Source organism: Haliotis cracherodii, unplaced genomic scaffold (assembly GCF_022045235.1).
Source record: "Haliotis cracherodii isolate W230 unplaced genomic scaffold, xgHalCrac1.p SCAF_11, whole genome shotgun sequence".
In the NCBI taxonomy this organism is placed as follows: domain Eukaryota; kingdom Metazoa; phylum Mollusca; class Gastropoda; order Lepetellida; family Haliotidae; genus Haliotis; species Haliotis cracherodii.
Window position 1 is genome coordinate 27,672,445 of NW_027266266.1, and position 27,788 is coordinate 27,700,232.

The 27,788-nt window shown below is 37.3% G+C and overlaps 1 protein-coding gene across 16 annotated transcripts in view; it reads left to right on the forward strand.

Moving 5' to 3' along the window:
• The window catches only part of LOC139456386 (CAP-Gly domain-containing linker protein 1-like), a 113,155-nt gene that overhangs the window by 44,562 nt on the left and 40,805 nt on the right, over positions 1 to 27,788 (forward strand). For 15 of the 16 annotated variants that reach the window (XM_071238060.1, XM_071238051.1, XM_071238057.1 and 12 more), the window contains 10 exons: positions 2,008 to 2,106; positions 2,763 to 2,908; positions 4,034 to 4,094; positions 4,721 to 4,825; positions 5,828 to 5,980; positions 6,231 to 6,347; positions 13,441 to 13,498; positions 15,947 to 16,030; positions 19,213 to 19,280; positions 21,657 to 21,745. In XM_071238060.1, the coding sequence (XP_071094161.1) occupies positions 2,008 to 2,106; positions 2,763 to 2,908; positions 4,034 to 4,094; positions 4,721 to 4,825; positions 5,828 to 5,980; positions 6,231 to 6,347; positions 13,441 to 13,498; positions 15,947 to 16,030; positions 19,213 to 19,280; positions 21,657 to 21,745 (980 nt within the window). The remainder of the gene's footprint in view (positions 1 to 2,007; positions 2,107 to 2,762; positions 2,909 to 4,033; positions 4,095 to 4,720; positions 4,826 to 5,827; positions 5,981 to 6,230; positions 6,348 to 13,440; positions 13,499 to 15,946; positions 16,031 to 19,212; positions 19,281 to 21,656; positions 21,746 to 27,788) is intronic. The other variant, XM_071238064.1, reaches the window with a different exon arrangement.

Sequence of the window (27,788 nt, forward strand, 5' to 3'; positions counted from 1 at the left end):
GCTTCAACTGCCCACATGGGGCAGCTCATTTCTGGCGTCCCCAACTGGTATTGCTAATAACTCACTCACTCATGCTCAGGTTGATGGTAGAAATCAGTTGATGGAGGGTAGTGAATACAACAGCAGGAAATAATGTCCTGAGAAGGACCAACTCCTGTATCATATTTCAACTACTCACTAAATGTTAAACATTGGGGCTGAGAAGTATTTCTGGTCATGTGGTGACAGACCATTGAAGCCCTGTTGTTAAGATTCTTTGCTAAAATTGGCATTAAAACTTATTCATGCTATCATGTCTAAGAAAACAGATCTATAGTTGCATCAAACTATTATGCAAAATTTAGCTTCTTCACCTGGTCACTTTCCATCACAGAACGATATTCCAGTGTAATTGTATAGTTATGTGCACAAAACATCAGCATGAGTATCATCAGTGATAAGATATAAGGTGGTGGGTGTCTCTGGCTAATACATTCTGTAACCTGCAGAGCTCTTGTATATCGAGTATCTTACTAAACTTGTACAGAACCTATCCAGTTGATTAATAGGGGAAGTTTTCAAGAGGGTACTTCAGAGGTAATAAGAACAGTCTTGCAAAAATAAAACTTTGATTTTGTAATATAAAACTCTGAGGAGTCAATACTTTTGTGTTCCCAAATTGTGGATGAAGAAGTATATGTTCCGTGTAGAGGCTGATACAGGATAGAACTGGCTAACATGAGGATCAGGTTGTTATAAATGTAACTTTGTGTTTCTTCGTACTCTGTAATTGGATGCCCATACAACTCATCGTTGTATGGGCAACAACTGGTGGTTGGCTGCAATATTGCTGACTGTTAAACAACCTTCAGTCAGTATGCTGAAAACAGAAGTACAGGGGCGGTATTCACAAAGATTCTGGTGCTCCTGACAAGTGGAAACTTGGGGGATTATGTGTCCTTGATGTTGTGCCACAATTTGGAAAGCCATGATGTCAGATGTTGCTCTGGTCATTATGGCCTTCCACAGCCCTCAGACCATTAGTCTGCCGGCCCAGATGACACACTGGAAGTAAATGCATTATACCATAGAGCTTGATATGGTAGAAAGAATTAGAGTAGACAATGTTTCATTAGTAGCAGGAAGTAATATCCGGCCCTCAGAACATTGATTTGTACAAGAGGATGATCACATGATTATCTAGAGTTATTCTAGGAGCTTTGACAATCAGACAGTGCTGATTGATTGTCAGCAAGGAGACTCAGTGTGAAGAAGACAACAATTTATCAAAATGTATTCCATAATTTTCGTTAACATTCATCACCTGAGGATGACTGTAGAATAGGTCCAAGTTCCCCATGCTTGTTGTTATTTACTGGTAGGTGCTACTTGATGCTTGAGTCCTCACTGATTAACAAGATGTATTAGCTTGCTGATCAAGTCTTATTGTTCTCACACAGCATTGATAGTGAATTAATTTCTCACACACATGGGGAGTAAAAATTGGTCCCCAGCAGCCTGTACTTGTCATCCAAGTCTACTTGGGTGGTGAGGCTCAGTGATTTGGGTGATCCTATGTCCTCTGCAGTAATATTGCTGAGAGCTGTGTAAGACACAACACACACTCTTGATGGATGCCATGGTAAGACATGTCTGACTATCACAACACACAGTAAAATGTCTCCCTGAGACAGTTGTAAACACAGTACTCTATCAAGTCTGAAGTATACAAGCCCGTGGTAGACAGCGTGAGCATCATGGTTTTAAATAACACACAATCAGACAGGTCGCACATTGTACCAGCTAACTTCATACGACAAGCATTGGGTGCTGGGCATGTTTTCTGTCAGGAAATTCCCACAAGGGACCAACATGTTTGCAAGCCTGAATCATTGTATGAGATAAACCACAAGTGCTTAATTGTTGCCTGATGTTTGGGTAATGTTTCAGAACCCTCGACTGCATAGAGTAAAATTATTATACCAGTGTTCTGTTTTCATCTGCATGTTAATAATGGACACTTTGCAGAAAGCACTTAAGGAAAAGGAAGAGCATATAGAACAACTGTTGAGAGAGAGAGACCTCGAAAGAGCTGAAGTGGCAAGGGCAGCCGCGCAGGTGGATGAGGTAAGGGAGATAACTTTCTTGTGACCACAGAGGAGAACATGCCTATTTGACTGAGTGTTGAAGACCATTTATTGGTGTACAATATTCAGTATGACTATTCACTCTATGTGTGTGTGTTCAGTTTGACAATTAAATGTATGTCCAGTTTGACCATTGACTGTGAGAGTTATGTCCAGTTTGACCATTGACAATGAACTTGTATGTCCAGTTTGACCATTGACAATGAACTTGTATGTCCAGTTTGACCATAGACTATGAGCTTGTATGTCCAGTTTGACCATAGACTATGAGCTTGTATGCCCAGTTTGATCGTTGACAATGAGCTTGTATGTCCAGTTTGACCCTTGACAATGAGCTTGTATGTCCAGTTTAACCATAGACTATGAGCTTGTATGTCCAGTTTGACCATAGACTATGAGCTTGTATGTCCAGTTTGACCGTTGACAATGAACTTGTATGTCCAGTTTGACCATAGACTATGAGCTTGTATGTCCAGTTTAACCATAGACTATGAGCTTGTATGTCCAGTTTGACCATAGACTATGAGCTTGTATGTCCAGTTTGACCATAGACTATGAGCTTGTATGTCCAGTTTGACCGTTGACAATGAGCTTGTATGTCCAGTTTGACCATAGACTATGAGCTTGTATGTATAGGCTGAGGGTGAACTGACCCACGTGAGGCAGGACAAGGAACGGATCCTGGCTGACAGTGAGACACAAATCCTGCAGCTGAGGGCCATTGTCCTGGAGTATGAGAAGGAGAAGAAGGCAATGACTGTCAAGCTGGAGGAAGAGAGGAGGTCAGTGTGTTAAACAACATTCACACACTCTTATGTAGTAATGTATTGTCATGTTGTGATTACCTCATTAAGACAAGTATAACATTCTGATGATTACCCCCAATAGGACAAGTGTATCATTGTGACAATAGCCCCCGTTAGGACAAGTATATCATTGTGACAGTAGCCCCCACTAGGACACGTATGTCATTGTGACAGTAGCCCCCACAGGACAAGTATATCATTGTGACAGTAGCCCCCACTAGGACACGTATACCATTGTGACAATAGCCCCCACTAGGACAAGTTTATCATTGTGACAATAGCCCCCACTAGGACATGTATGTCATTGTGACAATAGCCCCCATTAGGACAAGTATATCATTGTGACAATAGCCCCCACTAGGACAAGTATATCATTGTGACAATAGCCCCCACTAGGACAAGTATATCATTGTGACAGTAGCCCCCACTAGGACAAGTATATCATTGTGACAATAGCCCCCATTAGGACAAGTATATCATTGTGACAATAGCCCCGACTAGGACAAGTATATCATTGTGACAGTAGCCCCCATTAGGACAATTATATCATTGTGACAATAGCCCCCACTAGGACAAGTGTATCATTGTGACAATAGCCCCATTAGGACAAGTATATCATTGTGACAGTAGCCCCCACTAGGACACGTATATCATTGTGACAGTAGCCCCCACTAGGACAAGTATATCATTGTGACAGTAGCCCCCACTAGGACACGTATATCATTGTGACAGTAGCCCCCACTAAGACAAGTGTATCATTGTGACAATAGCCCATTAAGACAAGTATATCATTGTGACAGTAGCCCCCACTAGGACAAGTGTATCATTGTGACAATAGCCCCCATTAAGACAAGTGTATCATTGTGACGATAACCCCATTTGGACAATGTCATTCTTCTGGCGACTCATTTAGGTAAGTGTTTCAATGTGATAGCTTGTCTATGTAAAAAAGTTATCTGAATGTGTAGGAAAACAAGTATATCAACATACATATGCCCCAGGCAGCGAGGTACATGCTGTATTATAAGCTATGCTACCTGAACACAAGTTCTGGGACTGGAGCCCTATGTTGAGTGATTCCCAATCTTGATGTGTTCACAGGAAGGTGGAAGATCTGCAGTTCCAGATTGAGGAGGAAGTTATCAGCAAGGATGATCTGGAGGTAAGGGAGCAGTATACTGTATAGAGATCAGGACACACTTGATGAAGAAACTTCCTATGTGGATACCTGGTATCCCCTTATTGTCTTTGTCAACTGAATAATCAGGAGTGAATGGTTAATATTATTACTACCGTATTCGACGTAATAAGCGCCCCGCTCTAATAAGCGCCCATGGCGATATTTGCTAATATATTGGCTAATGAACAAACCCAATCAGCACCCCTTCCGATTGATCAATGTACACAAGACTTTTTTATTCGTGTATAATACGCACTCGTGTGTTATATCACCCTTAATTATGGGCAATTAAATTCTTGAAAAATATATCCGTCGCATGTAAACATTTCAGGCTGTACGATCTTTCAACTCAAAATAATATTCTAATAAGCGCCCCCGATTTCTAATTTTGAGAGCGCCCTGGGCGCTTATTACGTTGAATACGGTATATGTGACCTGGCTGGTCATTATCGGAGACTGTTGATCGTTGCTCATGTTATCAACCAGGTGTTTGCCTTTCCTAGGCTTGGTTATGTGTCGTGATGTACCGGTAAGACAACATCCACTCACTCTCAACTGAGCTTCCTTTGTGTTCATCTTGTTTACATTTGATCATAATATTCTGTCAGTGTCGAACTGAAGAAGATGAGGCCAAATTGCGGGAGCTAGAACGCGGCCATAAGCGTGAGAAGGAGCGAGCTGACAAGTTGGAGCAGGAGTTGGCAGCACTCAAGGTGAGTCTAGAACCAGGATACAGGTATGGACCTACTGTAGCTGTAGTGCCACATCACTTGTTGTATCCCTGTTTTGAAAAATGGGGAATATAGCCATCAGCATATCTGTCTGTCTGTTTTCTCCTGGGGGAGAACTCCAAAATGGTTGAATGTTTCTAGAATAAACTTCTTTGATAGGCATTTAGAAGTTGGCGTACTAAGTAAATTCTTATCCTTACTTAGAATGAACTTGTTATGCAGATTAGTCCAGTGGTAAACTGGTGCCTTTTGATGATTGGGGATATTAAAAAATAATGAAGGTTTTACCTTGACTAATATAAATGATAATTTAAAGGGTCCTTGTAGGCAATATGAGGGTCCTGTAAAGTAATGTGATGGTGTAGTATACTGTATGTTTTGATAATTACTTTAGAGTCAGGAATGAATCAGTGATCATGTGGACAGTGGTCATGATTGATGGATGAAATAAGACACTTTTATCTGCACTTGATGCGTTGTAGGTGCATTGAATATTATTGTGCATCCTCGGCACATTTGTGCTTTGAATAAAACCCTGACTGAACGGAACATTTCCAATGGCGGAGAACAAAAAGTGGGGAGTAAGTAGCCAAACTCCATTGCCGAGTTGCACCTGAAGGTTAGTTGTGTTAAATGTAATGCAGTGTTAAAGATAGTTAACTGTCACACGTGTAATATTGCCAGATGTGAATGAGTAAAACTATTTGAAATAAGTTCTTAGGTTTGACTTTACGGGCAGATATTCTATCTCAAGAAACTTCAAGACTAATGTTAAATGGACACCTTTGGCCCCTCATCTTCCCGAGGCAAGGGAGTTTACTACATATAAAAGTCCAATTTTAGCCCTTGCCAGACTAGGCTGGAATTATGAAGTTATGTTTTGCTGGACTAACGAGTCTATGCACAGTCCAATCAAACTCATGTAACAAAATCGACATCCGCCTTGGTGTTTGCAGACATTGACTGAATTTTTGAATTTGACAGGAAATGGTTGCCCAGCAACAGACAAAACTGAAGACTGCTGATGAAACTCAGACAACCTACTTGGATCAGATGGAGGAACTCACCTACAAACTCACCCAGGCTGAGAACAAGATTAAGACGTTTGAGGCGTCAAGACTCGAGGAAGGTGCTAAGGTAGGAGAAGGTCATGGAGGATGTGTATCAAGTACAGTTCGTTAGATCGGCAATCCAACCGAATTATACCCAACTGTGTTGTCAATGGAGAGCCGTTATGTCTGTAGACTTGATGATGCTTAATTTAACATTGGAAAACCAAATACATACCTGTATATTTTGTTCCAAATTATACAATTTAGGGCTGTAAAAAACTGAGAATGAAAATGTTTGGTGTTTTATCCCTTTGACCATGATGTCTCAATTTTAGACAAGCCAGGTGAGCATGGATCTTGCAGAGAAGACGAACCGGGTGGTGGATTTGGAGGAGGCCTTGTCGTCACAGAGGAAGGAGATTAAACAGCTCCAGGACAAGCTGGTAGAAGTGGTATGTTTGTAGGCTAGCTGTAGGCCTAGTGTCTTGCAGACTGACTAGAATACGTGGATAAGACCTATGTTGGTAGTACATGCTAGACTCTCATAGACAGTTTCTATAATGTGTGATTCCCCCCAGATGGGAGTCACTGTATCTTTGCTATACCATCAAACAATAAATATTTTTTTTGTAAAAAATGGATTGCCTTTACATCGTGTTACTGTTTAGGTTACTACTAGTAATGACAAAAACATCTGTATATGCATATATTATCTTTCTTTGTTCAATGAGTATGAATATGAGGTTTTCTAGTAAAATCAAGGTAATTTTTTTAAGAAAAATCAAAGTTTAAACTTACCTAAGTTGCTATTTTTTGTCATCTTGAAAATCTATTTGTCTGGCTTTGCTTGAGTTTTGCTTTTTTTCATCACTTTTCCATCATTTTTTAAGATTTTTAATCTGTTTTACTGAAAACATTCTGCAAGGCTTCAAACCACCATAAACAACATCCGCGTAGAAATATTTGAATGATATTGAATTCTTTAGGTTGCTGATCTTTTGCATGCCATGATTGGTTTTGTGTCCAAGTCAAAATAGATACTGCACTTCAACCTGAATCGTTCATTTAGCTTCGTTCATCTATCACAAGATGATGGTGAGGCAGTACCCGAGTAGCATGGCCCAGTGAGGAGTTGTCAGCATTCAGTGTAGTGTCCCTGTGTGCCTGTGTGTGCCTGTGTGTGCCTGTGTGCCTGTGTGTGCCTTTGTGCCTGTGTGTGCCTGTGTGTGCCTGTGTGCCTGTGTGCAGGGTCACCATAGCAGCACGCTGGGTTACTTACAGTTGGCTGTACAGTTGACTTGGTCATTACAAATGTCATTGGAGAAATGTATCTTCTTCTTTAAGCTATCTTATGTTGACCTTTTACAAGTTTCAATCTGACATTCTTAATGCGAAGTCTGGAGTACAGTGGATAAGATGTGACATCAGATATGTCTGTTTCATGAGGAGAAAATAAAATTATAGCAAGAATGTTCACTAGATGACAGAAAGCTAGGGCAAACTATTTTGATTAATGTTATGTCTTATTTTGGTATGTGTTTCTAACAAATCAATGTTTGTGCTGTTGAAGTTGTTTTGGATTTACATATCATGATATTTAAGGTCAAGAAACTTGTGAAAGATCATGAGAATTGCTGATGTTATTAATGAATAATTACTCTCCATCTCCCTTAGCTGCAAGGGTTGCGCGACCTGATGCATCTGTTTGAAGACGAGACAAACTTCGTTCGCCACTAACACTAGTGTAGCCCCCATACTAACCTCATCAATACATAGGTAAGGGTAGGCCACACAGTAATATCAAGCACTTCAGTATCTTATATATCTGGCTGCTCTAGTTTGAAAATAAAATGTTTGTTATCACACTGAAGACAATTGCATTGATTACTGCATGTTTTAATTGTCATCAGCATAATGGTTTTTTATAGTTTTGCCACTCTGTAGAAATGACTTTTTCAATGAAAGATGTTTCACTCTGAGAAAGAGATAATTGTACCCAGTTTCAAAATTCAAAATTAGATATTAATGCCAAAGTCCATACCTATCACTGTCTCTGTTTTTCTGAGAAAAGTAGATGTTATTTTATGATGATGAGTTCATAGGAAGCAAATTATATATCCACAAAATTACCTTCATTGTAAAACAACTATCTATTCACGGGCAGCAATTATGCATACATTAAGAAGGATTGTTTGCTGTTATTTGATAACAAGAAAGATCAAAATCGCCTCCCTTGTTTTACTCACCTGAAATTGCCATGAACAAGTAACCAATTTTGTTATGCATCATGTATTTTCAACCCTTTTGTGATTGGCTTAGCTTTGATCCACACTTTTAACAAGTGAATGTTGGACAGCTAGCAGGAACTGTTTGCTTGATACTATACTCAACTTAGAGCAGCTAGTGATGTGTTTTGATGCATGCTCCAGGCATTGTTTGTGAACAAAATATCCATGTGCATATTATTCTCTGTTCTGTTTAAAATACTCAGCATTTTGTGTCATGTCTGGTGATGGAAGAGACATTTTGTTGTCTTTATTGTTTGAAAATAATCAGATGTGATTAACAAGTGAATTTCAAAATTGTAAGAAATTAAATATTTATAAGCAATATTTGAAAGTAAAACTAAAATCCTGTTTGAATTTTGAATTCGTATATTCATGTCTTATAAGTATTAAATCTGAGAGAATATATGTAAAAGAGGGAGACCTAGCAAGATGATTCAAGTGAGACACTGCTTTATTATGGTACCAATGTACAATGTATTATTAATAACAATCCTGTAGTTATGTTATTAATATACAAATATCAATGTCTCACACATGGCACAAATGATTATTCATGAAGGGGCAGTAGACTATAACAAAATCTCAAAATCAAAATCCAGTTGTTCCAGTTATTGTACATTTGATAAATATGATCTGTTATGTACCAATCAATGTTAAATTTAGTAAAAGGTGGTGAATATGGGGGTAAGAATGTAGTGGAAATTTTCATATCATGTGTGGCAAATACAGGTGAACACATGCATGCCATTTTTGGCGCTGAGGCAAATTTGTTTATATTTTTTGGTCTGAGTTGTCTTCCATATATCCTGGATGTATTTGGATACTGGACAATATTGCTTTGTGTGGTCTTTCCCTTCCTATGTTAATCCATGTTGACTTGTCCACCACCCCTGAATGCAGTTTGTTTTCAGATTGAGGTTTGCATGAAACAGGCTTGTCTGATGAGTTTTTCAACCTGTGTCAATTATGAAATAATCTTAACGAATAAATTTCATCATGTTAAAATTTAAGGATATTATTCTGCCAATGTTTGTATACTTATTTGGATATGACATTCAGCATATGAAGATAATACAACCATACAAAGGCAAAACAGCTTTTTCCTAATTGGTTTACAGATTTTGCAAGCCCTAAAAAAAGGACAAGTGGAAAAATATGTCTGAAAATACTTTTTTTTATGCAAGCACAATAAAAGAATTGTGCATCCACTCAGCTGAACCACAAGACAATTGGTTACAACAGATTAAACAAGACATACTTCACTAGCTCATATTCAAATAACCTTTTGAAGAACCAACAATATTATTAATTATCTTATTTATTATATTATTTCTGCCCCATGCTGACCAGAGTTTGTCACACACATGAAATCTGTAAACCAAGAACATTAAAGGGAGTTCTGATCAATGTAGCACCAAGATTGCTTTGTGGAGTATGACACAAGTATATAGACATTGGCACTTGTTAGAGTTACTGTATGTAGAGTGAATAGCTGGGTTGAATGTTCTTATGAGTTCTTCCCTTGTGACGTTACCCAGTAGGAATTTCTTATTCAAGCTTGTCATAAGAGATGATTAACTGAGGGTCTGGTAGTTATCAGTGTGACGTGGTTGAGTGTTCCTTTACAACATGGTTGATGCTCATGCTATCACCAACTGGTTTGGCCAGTACAGGTCGCCGTGATGTAACAGGAATATTGCTGACTTCAGCATAAAACAACAGTCACTTCAATGAAGTTATCGTGTACTTGTCACAGGGCTTTCTGGTGAGAATAGGTTCATGTGATTGGGAGTACACAATCACTGCTATATATGTGCAGTCCTTTGATGGATGGACCAGCAGGGAAGACAAACTGTCACTTGCCATTGTGTCACATGATGGCCACATAATGCTGAATGAAGTTTGTGAAAGGTTATCTCCCCTTCATATCCTGAACCAAGGCAAATGATTTGAAAATTTTCTGAAGTTGAACTGTGATTTATAAAAGAAAAAGACTAATGCAGCCTTCACTCTAGATTCAGTAAAATTTCTTGTTTTAGGTTTAAAGATTAATGAACATTTTGAGAAATTTTCTATCAGGTTCTTTATTGTTAGTAAACTTATGTGATTAATTGAGATAATAGACGTAAAGAATCTCACATTTGTTAAAATGTCTTCTTCAGAACCTGCTATCAGCTATTGTATTGGGTAAAAAGTGTTTCATGATGTTGATGTTGAGAGTGTTACTTATGCAGTGTGTGAGAGGCTTATAACACTTGCCGTGAATCATCAGAGAAGGGCACAGGACATACAGCGAGGGCAAATATTTATAAAAGTATTATTATTATTCATGCATTAGATATTAAACATTATTGAAAAATGAAATTGGAGATAGACATATATGATCATAAATAGGTTTAAAAAAATTTGAAGTGGTAAGAAGTATACTGTTTTCCTTTGCCCTGTCTGATCCTCACCTGTTATACTGTTGTACTTGTGACCTCGGAAAACTGTCAGCTTCAGTCCACAGAGTTGAGACAATTTTTTACACTTTACACACCTTTTCAAAATGTTTTTACGCTTTTGACTTATTTCATCAATCTGCAACTTTAGCCATTTGTCCGAAGCCAAAGTCAAATAAAATGTCTTCTTTTGATCAAGAAAGCTTAGTTTATGACAGCCCATATGCAAAAAGTAATATCTGCTGAAAGAGATGGAAAGGACAGGTTCAATAAGAAGACTGTAAGTTCTTTTGCACAGACTATCTGGCAGAGCTGACACATTCTCCCCGGTCAATATTTCACCCTATGTTGTTTTGACATGTTCACTAATTTGTGATTTGTTTAAGCGTGCAGCGTTTTGTGATTCTTCTTCTTCTTTAAGACTTGTCACTGAGCCATGCTACTCATCTGCCCATCATACAGTAGTATTATATTACAGCATAAACTCAACAGCGTGTAGGTATTCATTAGTCATTGACAGAGCATGCTCTTATACACTTAGCGGGAAGCCCGTCATACGAGCAGTCTGTAGGATAAGGTTTTTGATGTGGATGTAGAACATGTTTCATATGAACCCATTCTACTGGAGGATAAATAAGAAAATGATTGCTCTCAATGATTGAAACGTTTATGCAGGGAAAGTGTCTTATGTGTATTTTTAAGAACTGCTTGAGCAGAAATTAAGTTGAGTACATGTGTCAGTCAGTTGGGCCTGAGATCAGAGTTTTCAGGGGTATGGGGTACTTTATATGATATTTCATTCAAAAGGATAGAACTTGATGCTTTAATTCTTTCAAATATTATTAATATGTTTAAAAAAATGATAAAATGTTTTTGTACCTATAGATTTGTTATTAACATGTAAGGTATTGTTGAACAAAATAATTGGCTGTTGTGTGTTAAAGCTTTTCTTTGTATTTGATGTGGATGATAAAAGTATGTATCAGTATTTATGTGTATCATGAAAGTGTGAAGATATTGATTTTTTAGCCATGAGTAATTTGTTTTTGTGGACATCATAATGAAATTTGATCTATCTTTTGTATAGGATGTAGATTCAAATACACCAAAGTTGTACGGTGACCAGTGCACTAGTGTTAAAGGAAGGTGTATGACAAGGAAATATTATTTGGGTACTAAGAATATTGGGTACCATTTTTGTGAATGTGCATAACAATCAGCCCATGTTATACTTTGGCAAGTTCTTTTATTTATGAGTCTGCCTATATGGTGTCATTTTTTAACTGAGTTCATGCTCAGAAAAATGTGTAAATTGCCCTGTTGATTCTCTTGTGGTTGTTAATATGGTTGATTTAATTTTCAAAATATATTTTGATATGTTGCCTAGTTGTTAGGGGAGGATGGGCTGGAGGTCTTGTTGGGTTGGTGGATGTATTAGGTTGCCAATTTATTTCAAAATATTTGATGAACTTTGTGTAATTTGTAAACGCATAAGAGTTCATCATTTTGTCCATCACTGTGCCACATGAATGATGTTGTTTTCCATATGTTTGATGTATGGATGATGTTGTTTTCCATGTTGGATGTATGAATGATTTTGTTTTCCATATGTTTGATGTATGAATGATGTTGTTTTCCATGTTTGATGTATGAATGATTTTGTTTTCCATGTTTGATGTATGAATGATGTTGTTTTCCATGTTTGATGTATGAATGATTTTGTTTTCCATATGTTTGATGTATAAATGATTTTGTTATCCATATGTTTGATGTATGAATGATGTTGTTTTCCATGTTTGATGTATGAATGATGTTGTTTTCCATATGTTTGATGTATGAATGATGTTGTTTTCCATATGTTTGATGTATGGATGATGTTGTTTTCCATATGTTTGATGTATGAATGATGTTGTTTTCCATATGTTTGATGTATGAATGATTTTGTTTTCCATGTTTGATGTATGAATGATGTTGTTTTCCATGTTGGATGTATGAATGATTTTGTTTTCCATGTTTGATGTATGAATGATTTTGTTTTCCATGTTTGATGTATGAATGATGTTGTTTTCCATATGTTTGATGTATGAATGATGTTGTTTTCCATGTTTGATGTATGAATGATTTTGTTTTCCATGTTTGATGTATGAATGATGTTGTTTTCCACATGTTTGATGTTTGAGTGATGTTTGTCATATGTTTGATGTATGAATGATTTTGTTTTCCATGTTTGATGTATGAATGATTTTGTTTTCCATGTGTGATGTATGAATGATTTTGTTTTCCGTATGTTTGATGTATGAATGATTTTGTTTTCCATATGTTTGATGTATGAATGATTTTGTTTTCCATGTTTGATGTATGAATGATGTTGTTTTCCATGTTTGATGTATGAATGATGTTGTTTTCCATATGTTTGATGTATGAATGATGTTGTTTTCCATGTTTGATGTATGAATGATGTTGTTTTCCATATGTTTGATGTATGAATGATCTTGTTTTCCATGTTCGATGTATGAATGATCTTGTTTTCCACATGTTTGATGTTTGTCACATGTTTGATGTATGAGTGATGCTGTTTGTCACATGTTTGATGTATGAGTGATACTGTTTGTCACATGTTTGATGTAGAGTGATGTTTGCCACATTTCATCATGTTGGCCCCATGTTTGATGTATGAGTGATGCTGTTTGTCAGATGTTTGATGTAGAGTGATGTTTGCCACATGTTGGATGTATTAGCAAATGTTTGGCACATGTTGGATGTATTAGCAAATGTTTGGCACATGTTTGATGTTGAAGTGATGTTGTTGTCCACAGCAAGATGAACTGACAGACACAAACAACAAAAAGCAGAAAATGCAGGATAACATCACAGGTAGGTTACCACTGTACAAGCAGTCTTGTCTTATGGTTCATGTTGCCTCACTGATCCTCCATTGCAACATATGTTATTGTGGAAATTATGCTGGAAATGAGATTGTCCACTGCTCTGACCAAACCTATAAACCTTACAACTATTTCAAATATGATTAAAGAAAGTTAATAGTAAATGACGCCCTAGCTGGCTCACAGAGTTACATAGGTGAACCCCTCAACCTGGGATGACAGTGTGGCACCCAGACACACAATCCCCCTTACGCCGATGACACTCAAGAAATGCTTTATTATGTCCATGTCTGGGATGTTCAACACATTCTAGCATTCTAGCATTCTAGCATTCTAGCACATTCAACAGAAATATAAAGATTTGTTGCAGCCTTTAGTATACTTGGTTGCATCTATGTCTGTTTGGTATGTGAAACAGTATATTGTGACATTCAGAATATATTTGCATGAGTATAGTGTAGAGAATTGTTTTTGTCGTTAGTATAAGAAAGTTTTGGGGTGATAGATGGCAAAAACTTTGAGTGGTGATCTTACTTTTTTTTTTCATTACTATGTTGAATTTAATGATGAGATGTGATGATGTCATTGTCTTGGTTTATTTATCATCAGAAGATTATCCTCTTCTTCATTTGTTTATGTTAATTCTGATGGTGAACCCTGTGGTGATCCATGAGGATCACATGGTGACACTGTGTGACCTGGTCGATTGTGTGTCATGTATGCTGACAGCTGATCCTGATTGCTCGTTGCTCATGCAGTTGACCACGAGTCCACCTGTTTACAGGATGCTTTACAACAGCTTGAATACTGCTGGCGGAACATAGTACAACATTCATTCACTCACACATTGATAATAACATAATTTCCAGGTATGGGGGTGGTGGGGTAGCCTAGTGGTTAAAGCGTTTGCTCATCACGCTGAGGACCAGGGTTCTATTCCCCACATAGGTACAACTTGTGAAGCCCATTTCTGGTGTCCACTGCTGTGATATTGCTGGAATATTGCTAAAAGCGGCGTAAAACCATACTCCCTCACTCACTTCCAGGTATAACAATACCTGATGCAACATTGTCTGGCAAATAAACAAAGAGGTTGACATATACAAATCTTGTCATCTCTAGCAAAAATGATTCGTTTTGGGCAATCCGTAGATCAATTATAATATTTCCACATAAAAAGTATGTTCTTGTCTCTGAACATTTTGTTTTCTAGACTGCTCCCCTGATTTGGAAAATGAACAACTTTGTCTGAAGCTAAAGTTTCAAGTGCAATGCGTGTCATGTTATGAGAACAGTGACTTATTTGCTTCAGTTTTATGGTTGTTTCAATAAGAAAAAAACCTAACTGACATTTGGAAATTTGATTGGGTTGTCTGAAACGTTTCTTAATGATGGCCCGATGAAACAGATTGACAGTTATGTGCAATCTATGGAGTGTGTTAATTTGTGTGTCTTGTGCATGTGTATGATTAGATGATGCACCATTTCTGTATTGTCACACTTGATTTGTCCCTGCTGTAGTCCCATAAGATTCATGTACAGTAAACTACAGTTATAACAGACTAAAAATGGACAACTAATTTTAGTTCGTTATAACCGTAGTTCGTCATAAGCATATATACAACATCTATACAGCAAATGGCCGGGACCAAAAATTAAGTGTGTAATATCCGTCAGTTTGGTATAAGTGTGTTTGTTATAAACATATTTTACTGTACATGGGTAAAATGCAGAAGAGCATGGTTAAATCAGACTAGGACATTCTGTTATGAATGCACAATCAGTAAGTCATCAAGTCATCAACTGGCTTATATTTTGACACTCTCTCAAAGTTTATAAGTGTATATTTCACAAAATGTGATTGAAAAGTAGGGATTTTAAGTTTTGTTGTAATGTTTCTTCCAATACCCGTATAACATTGTATATACAGGCCTCAGACTGTAGACTCAGTGTACATTTGAGTGTCTTCTAAATACTTTTAAAGAACATTGGTTTAGGGTACTGTCTCACCTGCTTTTTAATGCCTTTGAATTTGGTCTCGAACATTTGGCATAAACCGGTAATATATGGCACACGTTTCACACCAAACAGTATGTGACTTGAAGGCAGACATGATTGTGTGTTGAGTAAGTCAAGATGTAACCCAGCAGTTTCAGCTGTTCCTTGATGTGGTTAGCCATGGCTTTCTGTATGTCTATTCAGCACTGGCAGGGGAGGGTGTGGTTTGGTTTTGAGTTGTTGAGAGTGGTCCCTTTCACTGCTTGAAATATTTGTGAACTTACATTTAATGATTCAAAATTGTGTTTTCAAGACCAAAACCTTTAATATTATATCATAACCTGTTTTGAACCTATTGCATTATTGATAAGGTGTTGGTGTAAGTTCACAATTTCTTCACCTAGATTTCTCTAACATGTTTTGTGTGGCAACCTTTCAGACCTGACTAACAAACTTGAAGTGAATGAAAAAGCCCAGTCTAAGCTCTCGGAGGAGGTCCGTTCCCTGAAGTCGCGGGGATCAGGTGGGTTTCTTTCTGACAATGTGCCTGACTTCTTCTCTCGGCAAGTGTGGAGGTCCCTGTGGGGATTCCGTGGAAGGATTCAGTGGAAGCCTAGATTCCCATTACCTTCTGCTTCCTAACAAACTTTCTAGAGAGGATGAGGTGGTCAGGCTCAGTGATTGTTGCTCATGCTGTCAGTCACTGGTTTATCTGGACTAGACACAGCTATTTATAGGTCACTTTGATGTAGCTGGAATATTGTTGACTGTGGTATTAAATAACATTCATTCCTTATTCCTCTGAAAACACAAAACTGACAGGATTGGGTCAACATACCCTGGCTATGTGGATGACTGCTCTTGCTATTAACCACTTGGTTGCCTGACACAGATGTGATTATTCTCAGTGCATGGTGATATGGCCATTCACTCATGCTCACCATCAAGTGTCTGTTCCCTGAGTAAACAGGGCATTTGTAGAAACTCACCTGTGACGAGTTTCAGCTCTAGATATTCCTGAACCCTTTGTGTGTTGCAAAAGGAAATTATAATTGGATTATGTAGTCAAAGGCTGGTGAGTGAGCCCAGTTGGACCTGGCTAGTGTAGCAGCAGCAGGTGCTAAATGCAGCTCATTTTATTGAGCCTTGGTGTGTAATATATGCCATAGTGCATTTGGCTTTGCGGACAGCTGTGATATGTCAAATACTGCTACATGGAGTAACATGATGTTTAACCCCACAGTTATTTGCCTGCAACTGAAGTGTGTGTGTGTGTGCATGAACTGAATATTGCTTCTAATTTCAGGATATGTCCACATTTGGACACACATTATACAGTCAAGTCTTGTTAATACGACACTCGTTAATCTGACAATCGGCTTTATCCGACACTAATGATGGGAACCGATTAAATCAGTGTTATTTAGACCCGTTAATCCGACAGTCTCGCACTCCGATTCCAACAAACCTAATTTGCAACGAATTACCGAAATCACTCATTAATCAGTCGTGTTAATCCAACACAGTAATCAGCGTACTCCGTGGTCATATGCCTGCGAGTACACAGCCCGTGTTTTGATGCGAGACGAAACGGCTGGTAGCTGCATATTACAACGGTTGCAGAGATAAACTTGCTTAAAAATAAACAATAATGCTTTAAATAAAGAAAACAGGATAATTCACATGCTTAGATTATCTCAAGCTTATTAAAATCAGATACAAGTTCTCGCTATCAACGAGGACATCCCATTACAGGTCATGTCAGAACAACCTTTCGCGAACTATGACCTACCAATGAAATGACCAACAGGAAGTCAATGTGAGCCACTTAGAAAGCAGCTTTCTTAAGCTTTGGGTACTAGTTTCAAAGTTGCAACTTCCATTCCAGACTATGCTTTTTTAAGTATTTTGAATCGGTCATACAGTCCGTAACAGTTATGTGTTAAACTTTAGAGGTTGCATGATTAGAAAACATATTCCGCCAACAATGTAACATAACAAAATGAATATTTATTTTATGATTTTTATTACGTGCTTGAATCCTTATCTATTTTATCAGATTTTCGATCACAAACGTTGATACTACTAAATTTCCTTTATCCGACATACTCGTTAATCCGACATAATCATATGCAACCATCGATGTCGGATTAACGGGACTTGACTGTATTATGTTCACTGTTATAGATAGGATGAATTAAAGGCTATTGGCCTGTGTCTTTGGAATATAGTTTTAGTCTTGTTTCCCCATCTAAACAAAATGTGTCTTTTGAAACATTCAGTTTCAGTTCTTTTAAGCATCAATTCAGGAAATATTGACAGTTCTGTAAAATGTTGTTAGCCTTTTATGCTAATATTTGGATCAAACAGGATTTTGTTTTTGTAGATATTTCAGAAATTTTGATGTGTGTATACAAATAATAATTTTGATGTTAATTATATTGTTATGAGACAAGACTAATTTGAGTTTTGTTTAATGGAATTCAAGGCTGATACGTTATGATCTTGAAGAGGACAATTTGTCAAGTACCGAGAAAACATAAAAATAATTAAATGAAACTTTATGGAAAACTTTTTTTTATTGTTTCTGACATTTTTTCTCTTCATGGGTGCTGGAATAAAAGTTTCGTGACTTCAGGTTCCATCAATTTCTAAATGACAATAAAAGACTGAACAGGAATCTAGATGTAGTTTTTGTTCAAAGGATATTGTCACATTTATTTAGCTCAGCAAAAATTTTTTAATTTTTTTCAAAACAGCTTCAAACAAGGGTGGGTTTGATGTACCGTAATCTTTCTAGTTAACACATCTTTGCCTTGTTACATTCTACAAAGTTAGGGAAGTGAGTACTGACATAAAAATAACAGTACAAGCAAATTGGTGTGCCACTAAACATGATCATGCTTTATTATCAAGAGTAGTTTTTCCCCATTCTATCATGATGAACCCATTCGCTACCATGAAGTTTCATTCTTGTTCAAAATGAAATGATGCTGAGAATAGCTATCCATTCTATTTCACTTGTGTGGTAAGTGGTAAGTTACTGACAAGAGACAGTATGTCAATAACTCGAGTAATGCAATACAGCTAAAAAAATGCTTAAAATTATAGAAACTTATATTTGTGTACATGTATAAATTAAAAGTGAAATTTGATTTTGGATTTTTTTATGTTTTCATTCGTGTGATTGGGTGGTGCATAGAAGGGAGACAACTCCGCTCAAACTATTGTTTGAGAATGGTGTTGAATGTGTGCTCCCAGAGAATGAATGTGAAGAGCGCGGCACAGTGTTGTGGAAAAACAACCAATCAGCTTTGTATATGTGTTTGTTACTACAACCTCACAACCAATCAGCTTTATACATGTGGTTGTTACTGACATCCTCACAACTGAAGCCCAAGATGTTGTGTTTTGTCAGATGTATAACATGTTGCCTCTTTCCAAGCGGGACTGTAAAATTATACCTGTAAACTGTGCCAATAAACGGGAAAATAAAACAACAATTTCTTTCCTGAATAATGCACCCTGTTCAAACAGGAAACCTGGTCAGCCTGCGGATACCTTTAGCATGAGATCTTTTGGCATTTGGAAGACACCTGACAATTTAATACCATGAAAAAAAAACAATAAATAAAAATATCTTGTTAAGATGCCTTGTCATTACAGTGTTTCTTCTTAGTTTGAAAATAAATGTGTTTCTTTCAGACCTTCAGCGACAGCTAGCAACAAGCAAGGACAAGATGGATGAGCTCACTGATGATCGTAACAGAGTTGTATGTAGCTTGTGTATCTGTGTATCTTTGGGTGTGTCCCCCCTCTGTGTGTCTGTGTTGACAGCTCACAGTCGCTTGTAGTCGCAGACTAAAACATTCACATCCAGTAGTTGTCATCCATACAGTCGAAGCAAAATCTTGGAGAGTCTCGTTCAAATGTGGTCTTGATCAATGACTGTCAGATTAATGGGCAGCTGGTCCCTTCATGGTTCATGATGCTTTTTATGAAATGACAAGCAAACCATGACTACTTAGTGAAGTTATACATATCGTCCCATTGGTGATTTCAACTTCTAACTAGGAACTGAATTGGATATCCTTCTACTGCATCCAGGCAGATTTCTTCTTTCCTCTGCATAAACAGAAATATATCTCACTACACAATCCCTACTTGTTGTCTTCTGATCACAGGCATTCTGCAATGCAATACACCTGAATGGTGATGTCATGGGATAGCAGCGTCGCAGAATATGGCTTGCTTAAACCTAACAGACTATCTTGAAAATACATAAATATTCATTTATTGGGATAAATATTCTCGAACTTTCCAAGATTTTGCCTGGAAATGATCAGCTGAATTAAATGAATATTTTAGATCCATAGAAGCTGATTTCCTATCCATATATTGTCAATACTAGCTAGAGGATGATGTAGCACATATGAATAGTGTCCAGGGTACTGTGACAACTTCTTGTGTTTTGGAGTAGATCATCTGTCTTACAGCCAAGAACACTGTATGTAGAAACCTACCCTCCAAGTTCATGAAAACAGGTTAAAGGTCAAGCTATGCCTAAGAATTAACAAAGTATGATACCATTTTGGATCTGGTTTTGTTTCAAGTTTAAAGCGACTGGGAAGTTGTAGGTAGTGGGTTTGATAAGATGTTTGTTTTATGTAATTGTAGAGGCTATAATTAGAGACATACATTAAGGGTACCCTGTTTGAGGATTGAATACAGTTAGCAACTGGCTTCAGTTTATTTTGATAATTTATAAACTACTCAAGTTCATCAATAAATTGGTTTTCTGAAGCAGTTGTTAAGTAGCTATCACAATGTTGTATTTTGCAGACCTAGTACTGATTCTGTAAATGGAAGGAGTTGTCAGATTAACCCTGGTAGTTGTGGATCTCCACCTATATTCCTCCACATAACATCACTGCACCCTGTCCTAACGAGTATCTGGATGTATCATAAAGACATTGTTTATGGTGCAATCCTCTTGGATAGAGATGGGTCAATTTCAATAGGAAAAGATATGATAAATAGAATTAGAGATAAATTAAATCTTTCAGATGTATTCATACAGAAAAAATCATAAATATTTGTTCCCGAACATGGAAAATAATATATTCCTTGAAATAATACAAGTTATTTTTACAACTGTTTGCAAAGTTTACAATAACAACCCTTAAAAATAATAACTCCATCAAACAATTACAGGTCAAATTTTTGTGTGAAAGTTGATGAAATCCATCTACCATGCCTTAATGCATGCAGACAGTTGAAAGTGTGGGAAGGCCTTTACCTCGGAGTATTGTTGTGTTTGCATTTGAAACAGTTAATAGGCAAACTGACAAGTAATATTACAATTAATATAATGGTGGTTTCCATGGTAACCGAAAAACGCAATGTTTGTTATATTTCTGAAGTTCTTGATCTAAAACTTGCAAGTCAAATTTAATATATTTATTTCAATAAGTGCAAGATCATCCAGGTGCCCAACTGTTTTGTTTTATTTTGGTTAAGATTTATATCCTGGCACGGAAGTGCTGAGCCTGGTTGCCATAGCTTCTAGTGTGCCTCCTCCACTGTGTTTCTATTTCAGTGTTGGCTGTCTCCGCCATCTTGTGTTTCACATTGAATATTGTCATGTAATTTGATTTGCTGTTGAGCTTTAAATGTGTTGTTTGTTTTCTGTTATCATTATTAATACTGTGAGACTGTGTGCCCCACATACATATTTCATATTTCATCACTGAAATTATTTTGTTGTCGATATCATTAATTCATAAGAATAAATCACTACAGAATTTCAGACCATCTTTGATAAAAATCACAGTGACTTTTTCTTTAGAAGTCAAATAAGGATGGTTGCAATTACAGTTTATATCAAATTGTTCAGAAAAATTCTTGTTTCAAAATTATATACATATATCTTTTTATCTTCCCTTTGTTAACTTAATTGAGATGGCAAAGAATAAAACAATTGCATATTAATGGTCATCATTGCAAATTTTCTGTCACATTTTGAAATCTGTGTATTTGCACATTTGTCATTGATCACCTAACACCTGTGGTTCATTCTCCTCTGTTCAGTGTTGGCACATTGGCTCGGCAAGTGTGTTTTTATTTTCATTTCCTTTTCCTCCCCGAAGGAAGCGCAGTTGGCCGACCTGATGAAAAACTCGGGTGATAACTCTAAGCAACTGTCACTGATGAATGACCAAGTAGCCGAGAAGACTAGGTTAGTTGTCCTAAACCCACAGCTCAGCTTGGTAATACCACTGCATGCCAGCTGCTTGCCTGCTTTACCTGGTGATTGTTGCATGCACGTTTGGTGTCATTGTTACTCACTTGTTGGTTTCATTAACAGGTTGATTTCCTTGTTTTAAAGGATGGAGGAAGGCAAATGGATACTTATGGACATTGGTGTGTTTCAATTACATATGGATGTGTGAATTCAAGTTGATTGAGAGTATGAACACACAATGCCTTTTTAGAAAGTGGTCAAATGTCACAGATTTTATGTTTGTGGTAACGCCTTCTTTGTTAGGTACAAATTCTAGTATGTTTTGGGGTTGTGTCCCATCCAGGATTCAAAACGACACTTTCAGAGTGAGGCACCTAATTGCCAGCACACAACGTTGGTGATCTAACCCACTCAACTACTGAGGCTTCCACAAGTATGGAAGTCCCACAACTGGAAGTCTAGATCTACACAAAGTACCTGATCTAGATTACCTTTTGTCCCTAATATAACATTGATTGAGAGTAACTTTGATAAATAATCTGTATTCTGTAGTGAATTATGGAAAGTTTGTAGGTTTTACAAGCAATCGGCAAAACTACACTTTGGTTTTGATCCAAAATCCAAATTTGGAGCTGGTCTTATTTAAAAACGTGTCCACAAGAACCATTTACCTTCCATTGTCAGGATTTAATGGTATTGGTTTTCTCAGAGTATGCCTTTGTTTTCAGCATGGTATTCTATTGCATGTATTGCTCATTCGTTTTCTTGAATTTTGATTTTGATTTAATCCTTTTTAATATTTGATGGGTTTGGCTTTGTGTGATGTGCTTCATCATTTTTTGCTTGTGCCATTTCACTTTTCATTATTCATGATTTCCCTTACTTTTCAGAATACTCTCCCCACATGACTAATTTGCACAACCCTTATCCTCTGGGGTTTTGTTCACTGTCACCCATTATACTGCAGACACGGGAGGTATAAATATGGGTTGTTGTAGAATCTGCTTTAAAAATATAACTGTTACCGGGTAATCTTTTATCTATCTTTATGCAATTTTCAAATACCAAAAAATCTAATCTGAAAACGATGGACTTAGTTCATTTTTGCTTCATGCCATATTCAAGAACTTATTATGGCTTTGAAATTATCCAGATAATTCATTCTTGGCTTACATAGACAGCGATAAGTTTAATGTATGGATCAATCTTGTTCCATGCTCGATTGGCAGGGATTTATAAGTACCATTGCCTGACGCCCAGGAACAGATTTACAGGTCATTATTCCTCATTGCTCCTGGACCCATGGAGATTTAAGGTTAGAATTTGTCCCCAGTAAGCTATGCTGGTCGTAAGAAGCGACTTAATGAATTAGGTGGTCCCGGCATGTCAGTGCACCAGCAACTGATGCTTACAATATCAATCACTAGATTGTCTGGTCCAGACATGATTATTTACAGGCTGCTGTCATATACCCGGGGTATCTGGAATGATGCCTTCTTTGTGTGGTGTTATAACAATGAACACACAACTCTACTGGAACGTGGTCCAGTGACCATCAACTCCTGTCAAACTCTTTGAAGAAGGGATAGTCACCATGGTTTGGTTTACAGTTTCAGTGTGGGTCTACTAGTTGTAATTATTGAAATAAGGTTAATCATTAACTGATACATTGATTATACATTTCTAAATATGTGTTGAAAAAACAAGGAAGGTGGATGTTATCCTCCCATTAATTAATTAAGCAGAACTTATATGTATTTGGAACATTATGGATAACAGAACGCATGATTGATTTGAACTAATCAATCATCATTGCAATCAATTATTTGGAACAACCAGCATGACTTGAATCCACCTAGCTGGGACTGCCCCAGACCTGCATCTCTCTAAGGCGTTATAGTCTATATAACAGTTGACAAGCCTCTCTGATGATGCATCTTCTGCTAGGTAGCAGGCAGGTGGCTGGCCTGGGGATAATGATGATCACATGCATGGGAAGTCTCAGTGAGAACACTGCAAAGTTTGAATAAGCAGACCTGGCCTTGGAAACACTTGCTAACTGCATTCACAAGATAACACCTCACTTTAGGCAGTTACAGCTTTAACTTTCAATTCAGCGGTCACTGAGTTTCGTATTCAGGTTTGAGTCTGCATAGGTACAGTGTGTCCAGCCCTTCCTTGGGTTTTCCTAGCTGGAATGTTGCTGGAATATTTTTAGAGTGATATAAACACATACTCATTTTATGGCAGTATGTTATTTAGAAGATATACAGTTAAAAAAATTGTTTCGTAAAACCCTGAGAGATTTTCACTCTTCTAGCAAAGACGTGCGAAATTCTGGTATTTACTTGCCGTTTGCAGCACACATTTCAGAACTGGTATTTACTTGACGTATACAGTACACATTTCAGAACTGGTATTCGCTTGCAGTATACAGTACACATTTCAGAACTGGTATTTGCTTGCAGTATACAGTACACATTTCAGAACTGGTACTTACTTGCCGTATACAGTACACATTTCAGAAGTGGTATTCACTTGCAGTATACGGTACACATTTCAGAACTGGTACTTACTTGCCGTATACAGTACACATTTCAGAACTGGTATTTATTTGCAGTATACAGTACACATTTCAGAACTGGTACTTACTTGCAGTATACAGTACACATTTCAGAACTGGTATTCACTTGCAGTATACAGTACACATTTCAGAAGTGGTATTCACTTGCAGTATACAGTACACATTTCAGAACTGGTATTTATTTGCAGTATACAGTACACATTTCAGAACTGGTATTTATTTGCAGTATACAGTACACATTTCTGAACTGGTATTTGCTTGCAGTGTACAGTACACATTTCAGAACTGGTATTTGCTTGCAGTACACATGCTGTGCTGCTATTCGTGTATATCTGATGGGAGGGGTTTTGTTTTGTTATGCTTCATCTGTGCAACACATATAAACTTATTTATCAAGCCAAGCAATGCTTCTTTATACATTGGTTGTGGATATTTATGTTTTGTGTTTTTTTATATGTCTTTTAGTGTTCTATGTGATACTTTTGTTTCGAATTCAGCAAAGCTGCACTGTGATAAGTTGGCAAATAAAAAACCTAAAAGGTCAGTTTCTGGATTCACAGATATTTTAAGCAGTTGTCGAGGAATATATCACGATAAGGACAATTCTTAATTTTCAGTTAGTCTTAATAACGTCAAATTTTAGAGACGTTTGGATGGTAAGTGAGACATTTAAACAAGTTAATGTAGAAAATTGTTTAGGCTATCAATGAGTTATGTCAAAGATTATATTGTTAGAGAAGTTTGATGAAAACATTTATTTTAGAATTTTCCCTTTTGATTTGCTTCGTCCAAAAGTGCTGTATTAGAAGAAAAACATTTCAAATATACATATGTTTATACTGCAGAAGTCAGAGGCCACCAGTCAGGGGTGTATCAAGATTTTAATCATCAATGACCGTAATTGTCTACCAGAGTGAATCATAAGACATGCAGTGTACCACATCCCTTGGCATTAGGTTGGCATCCCTTGCGTGACGCAGGAGGCTACTTGATTGGATCGAGTAAGCCTTGGGAACCTTGGTGACACGCCATCATACTCCAGTAATATGGTCATCATAATATCAACCACTGGTTTGTCTGGCCCAGGCTCAGTAATTTACAGGCCACAGGTTCCCAGATGTCTTAAGGCATTGCAAATCACTTCTAATGAGTTACATCCCAAAGGAAGTTTTAGAAACGTAGGATCTCTTACCCACTTGTCCTGGGAACAATGAGATGGGTGGATGACCATAGCAGTGCCCCAGTACTAGACCCCAAAGCACTGAAGGTTATTGGCTTCACCCTTTTGTGGGGATTCCATCTCAGAAGTAGTTCACATAGGTGTCATAGAGGGTTACAATGATGGTGACCATGTTGTCCAAGGAGGGCTGGTAGTGGACAGTACTTGTGTGGAAGACTATCTCCATGTGTTAGGCCGTTCTTAGTCAAGTTAACCTTTGCCAAATATGTAACCCAGGTCAGAGTAGGACCCCAGTACTTATTGCTTATCACAGGACCTGACTAGGATGGGCACTGGGTGATGAGGCTGTGTGACTGCTGAGTTTATCTCATTGTAGCGTAGTGGAGCATTGCTGTCACTATCGACATCTGCTTCGTGAACAGGTCACGGTGGTACAGCTGTCATGGCGCAGCAGTGTGGACAACATTCACTCACTGCAAGACAACACGATATAGCTAGAACACCCTTACTGTGGCACCAGCCAGATTTGGAAGTATAAGTAATGCCGAACCTCCACCTCCAAAAGTGTACAATGATTGAATTCTTTTCGAAGATTCATCTGTTATCATATCACTGCCTGTTCCTTGGCATGATTCAGTTACAATAATTCATTGACCATGTTCCTACTAATTGAAGTTCCCACATTATAATCTGTCTTGTAATCACATCCCTTGGTGGGAGTTTCCATCATTTTGGTTGCCACAATATAAACTTAACATCAAACATAATAAGAAACCTCTTAATAAGCATATATATTCATATGTATTCATAAAGTTGGAAGATTTGAAGATACTAGAAGCATGCATAGCAGTTAATCAATGGCATATCTTTGTTTACATTACTTAACTAACTTAGATATTTATAAAATTGTATTTATTTTGTCTTCAGGAATGTCATTTCATACCTTTCCTTGAACTCACAAGGGAAGAACATGTGGCCCAGTGATCTTGGCTGCTGCAATTTGCTGTGCAGAGTTGCATCCCCTAGTCTTGGATCCGTTGATTGTGATATTTGGGATTTCCTCTGATTACGATGATTACTTGATCTGTCATCAGCATATTTAGCTTGTTGATTAATCTGTGTGTATGGTGAGATTTTGTTAAATTGATTGAGGTATAATAAGAGTTTATGTGGGGATTGGATGTTGATGTTGAAAGTTCCAGTGACTTGTAATCTGACAATGTTGCTGGTTGATTGAAAATTAAATGGTGCTCAAATGATAGAAAGTACAATTCATCCAAGGGTTACAACTGTGAAAGTCACTTGACTATGGCTATAGTGTGTGGCATAAACATACTGTCCGATCTATGCTTACTGAGCTCCTTCATAGAAGACTGTAACTGTGGCAGGAATTAGTAGTTGAACCTCCACTGTTTTTGTGAAGAATGCTATTGATTATCTCTTGTGAACATCAGTTTTCACCCTTTCTGGCAGTGAAATTGATTCTACTAAAATAGAACACAGGATTTGAAGGCTTAACGCAATCAGCAGCAGGGACAAGATGGTCAAAGAGCTAATGGCACCGAGGCTGTCAAGACCTTGACACCTGAATACTTTGACAAAATGTCAAAACTTTTTTCTCAGAATTCTGACTATATGTTTGATCTGAAAACTGTGTCCTATGAAAAATCATCTGAACATACATATGACTTTCCCGACAAATCGTCTAAGGTCACAGACGTCTATTAAAAAAAACCCAAAAAAACCCTTTCCATAATCTTCAAAAATCTCGATTGTATGATTCAGACAAATTGTGTAAATTTTCATCTGGCTTTCCTGATAATTTTATGGTATACAATATTTTAGACAATTAATAATTTCAATTTGAAAAATGGATCAGATCACAAACCATCGACAGGGTTAAATGGTATGTTTATGACAGTATGACATTTGGGGATCAGAAAAAGATTATGAAATCTCTTGTTAAGGGCCATTTCTCATTGCCATGATAATTGTTCAGGAAATAGCTGCAAAAACTGTGATGCCAAACAGGACATCCAGTCAGTGCTTTGGAGCATCAATAATGGGTGAACTTCACCTGCAGATGGCTAACAAGGGGGAAATTTAGTATTATATGGTTATCTAATTTTAGATTTGTCTAATCAGACAGTGTTGGAGAAGAAAACCCCATATTGTTGTTATTCCTTTTTTTAACTAGTTAGAAGTACTACCATTGGACATTAACATATTCAGGATGTTAGTCGCAGTTTATTGATTTCATTTCATGGAAGGCC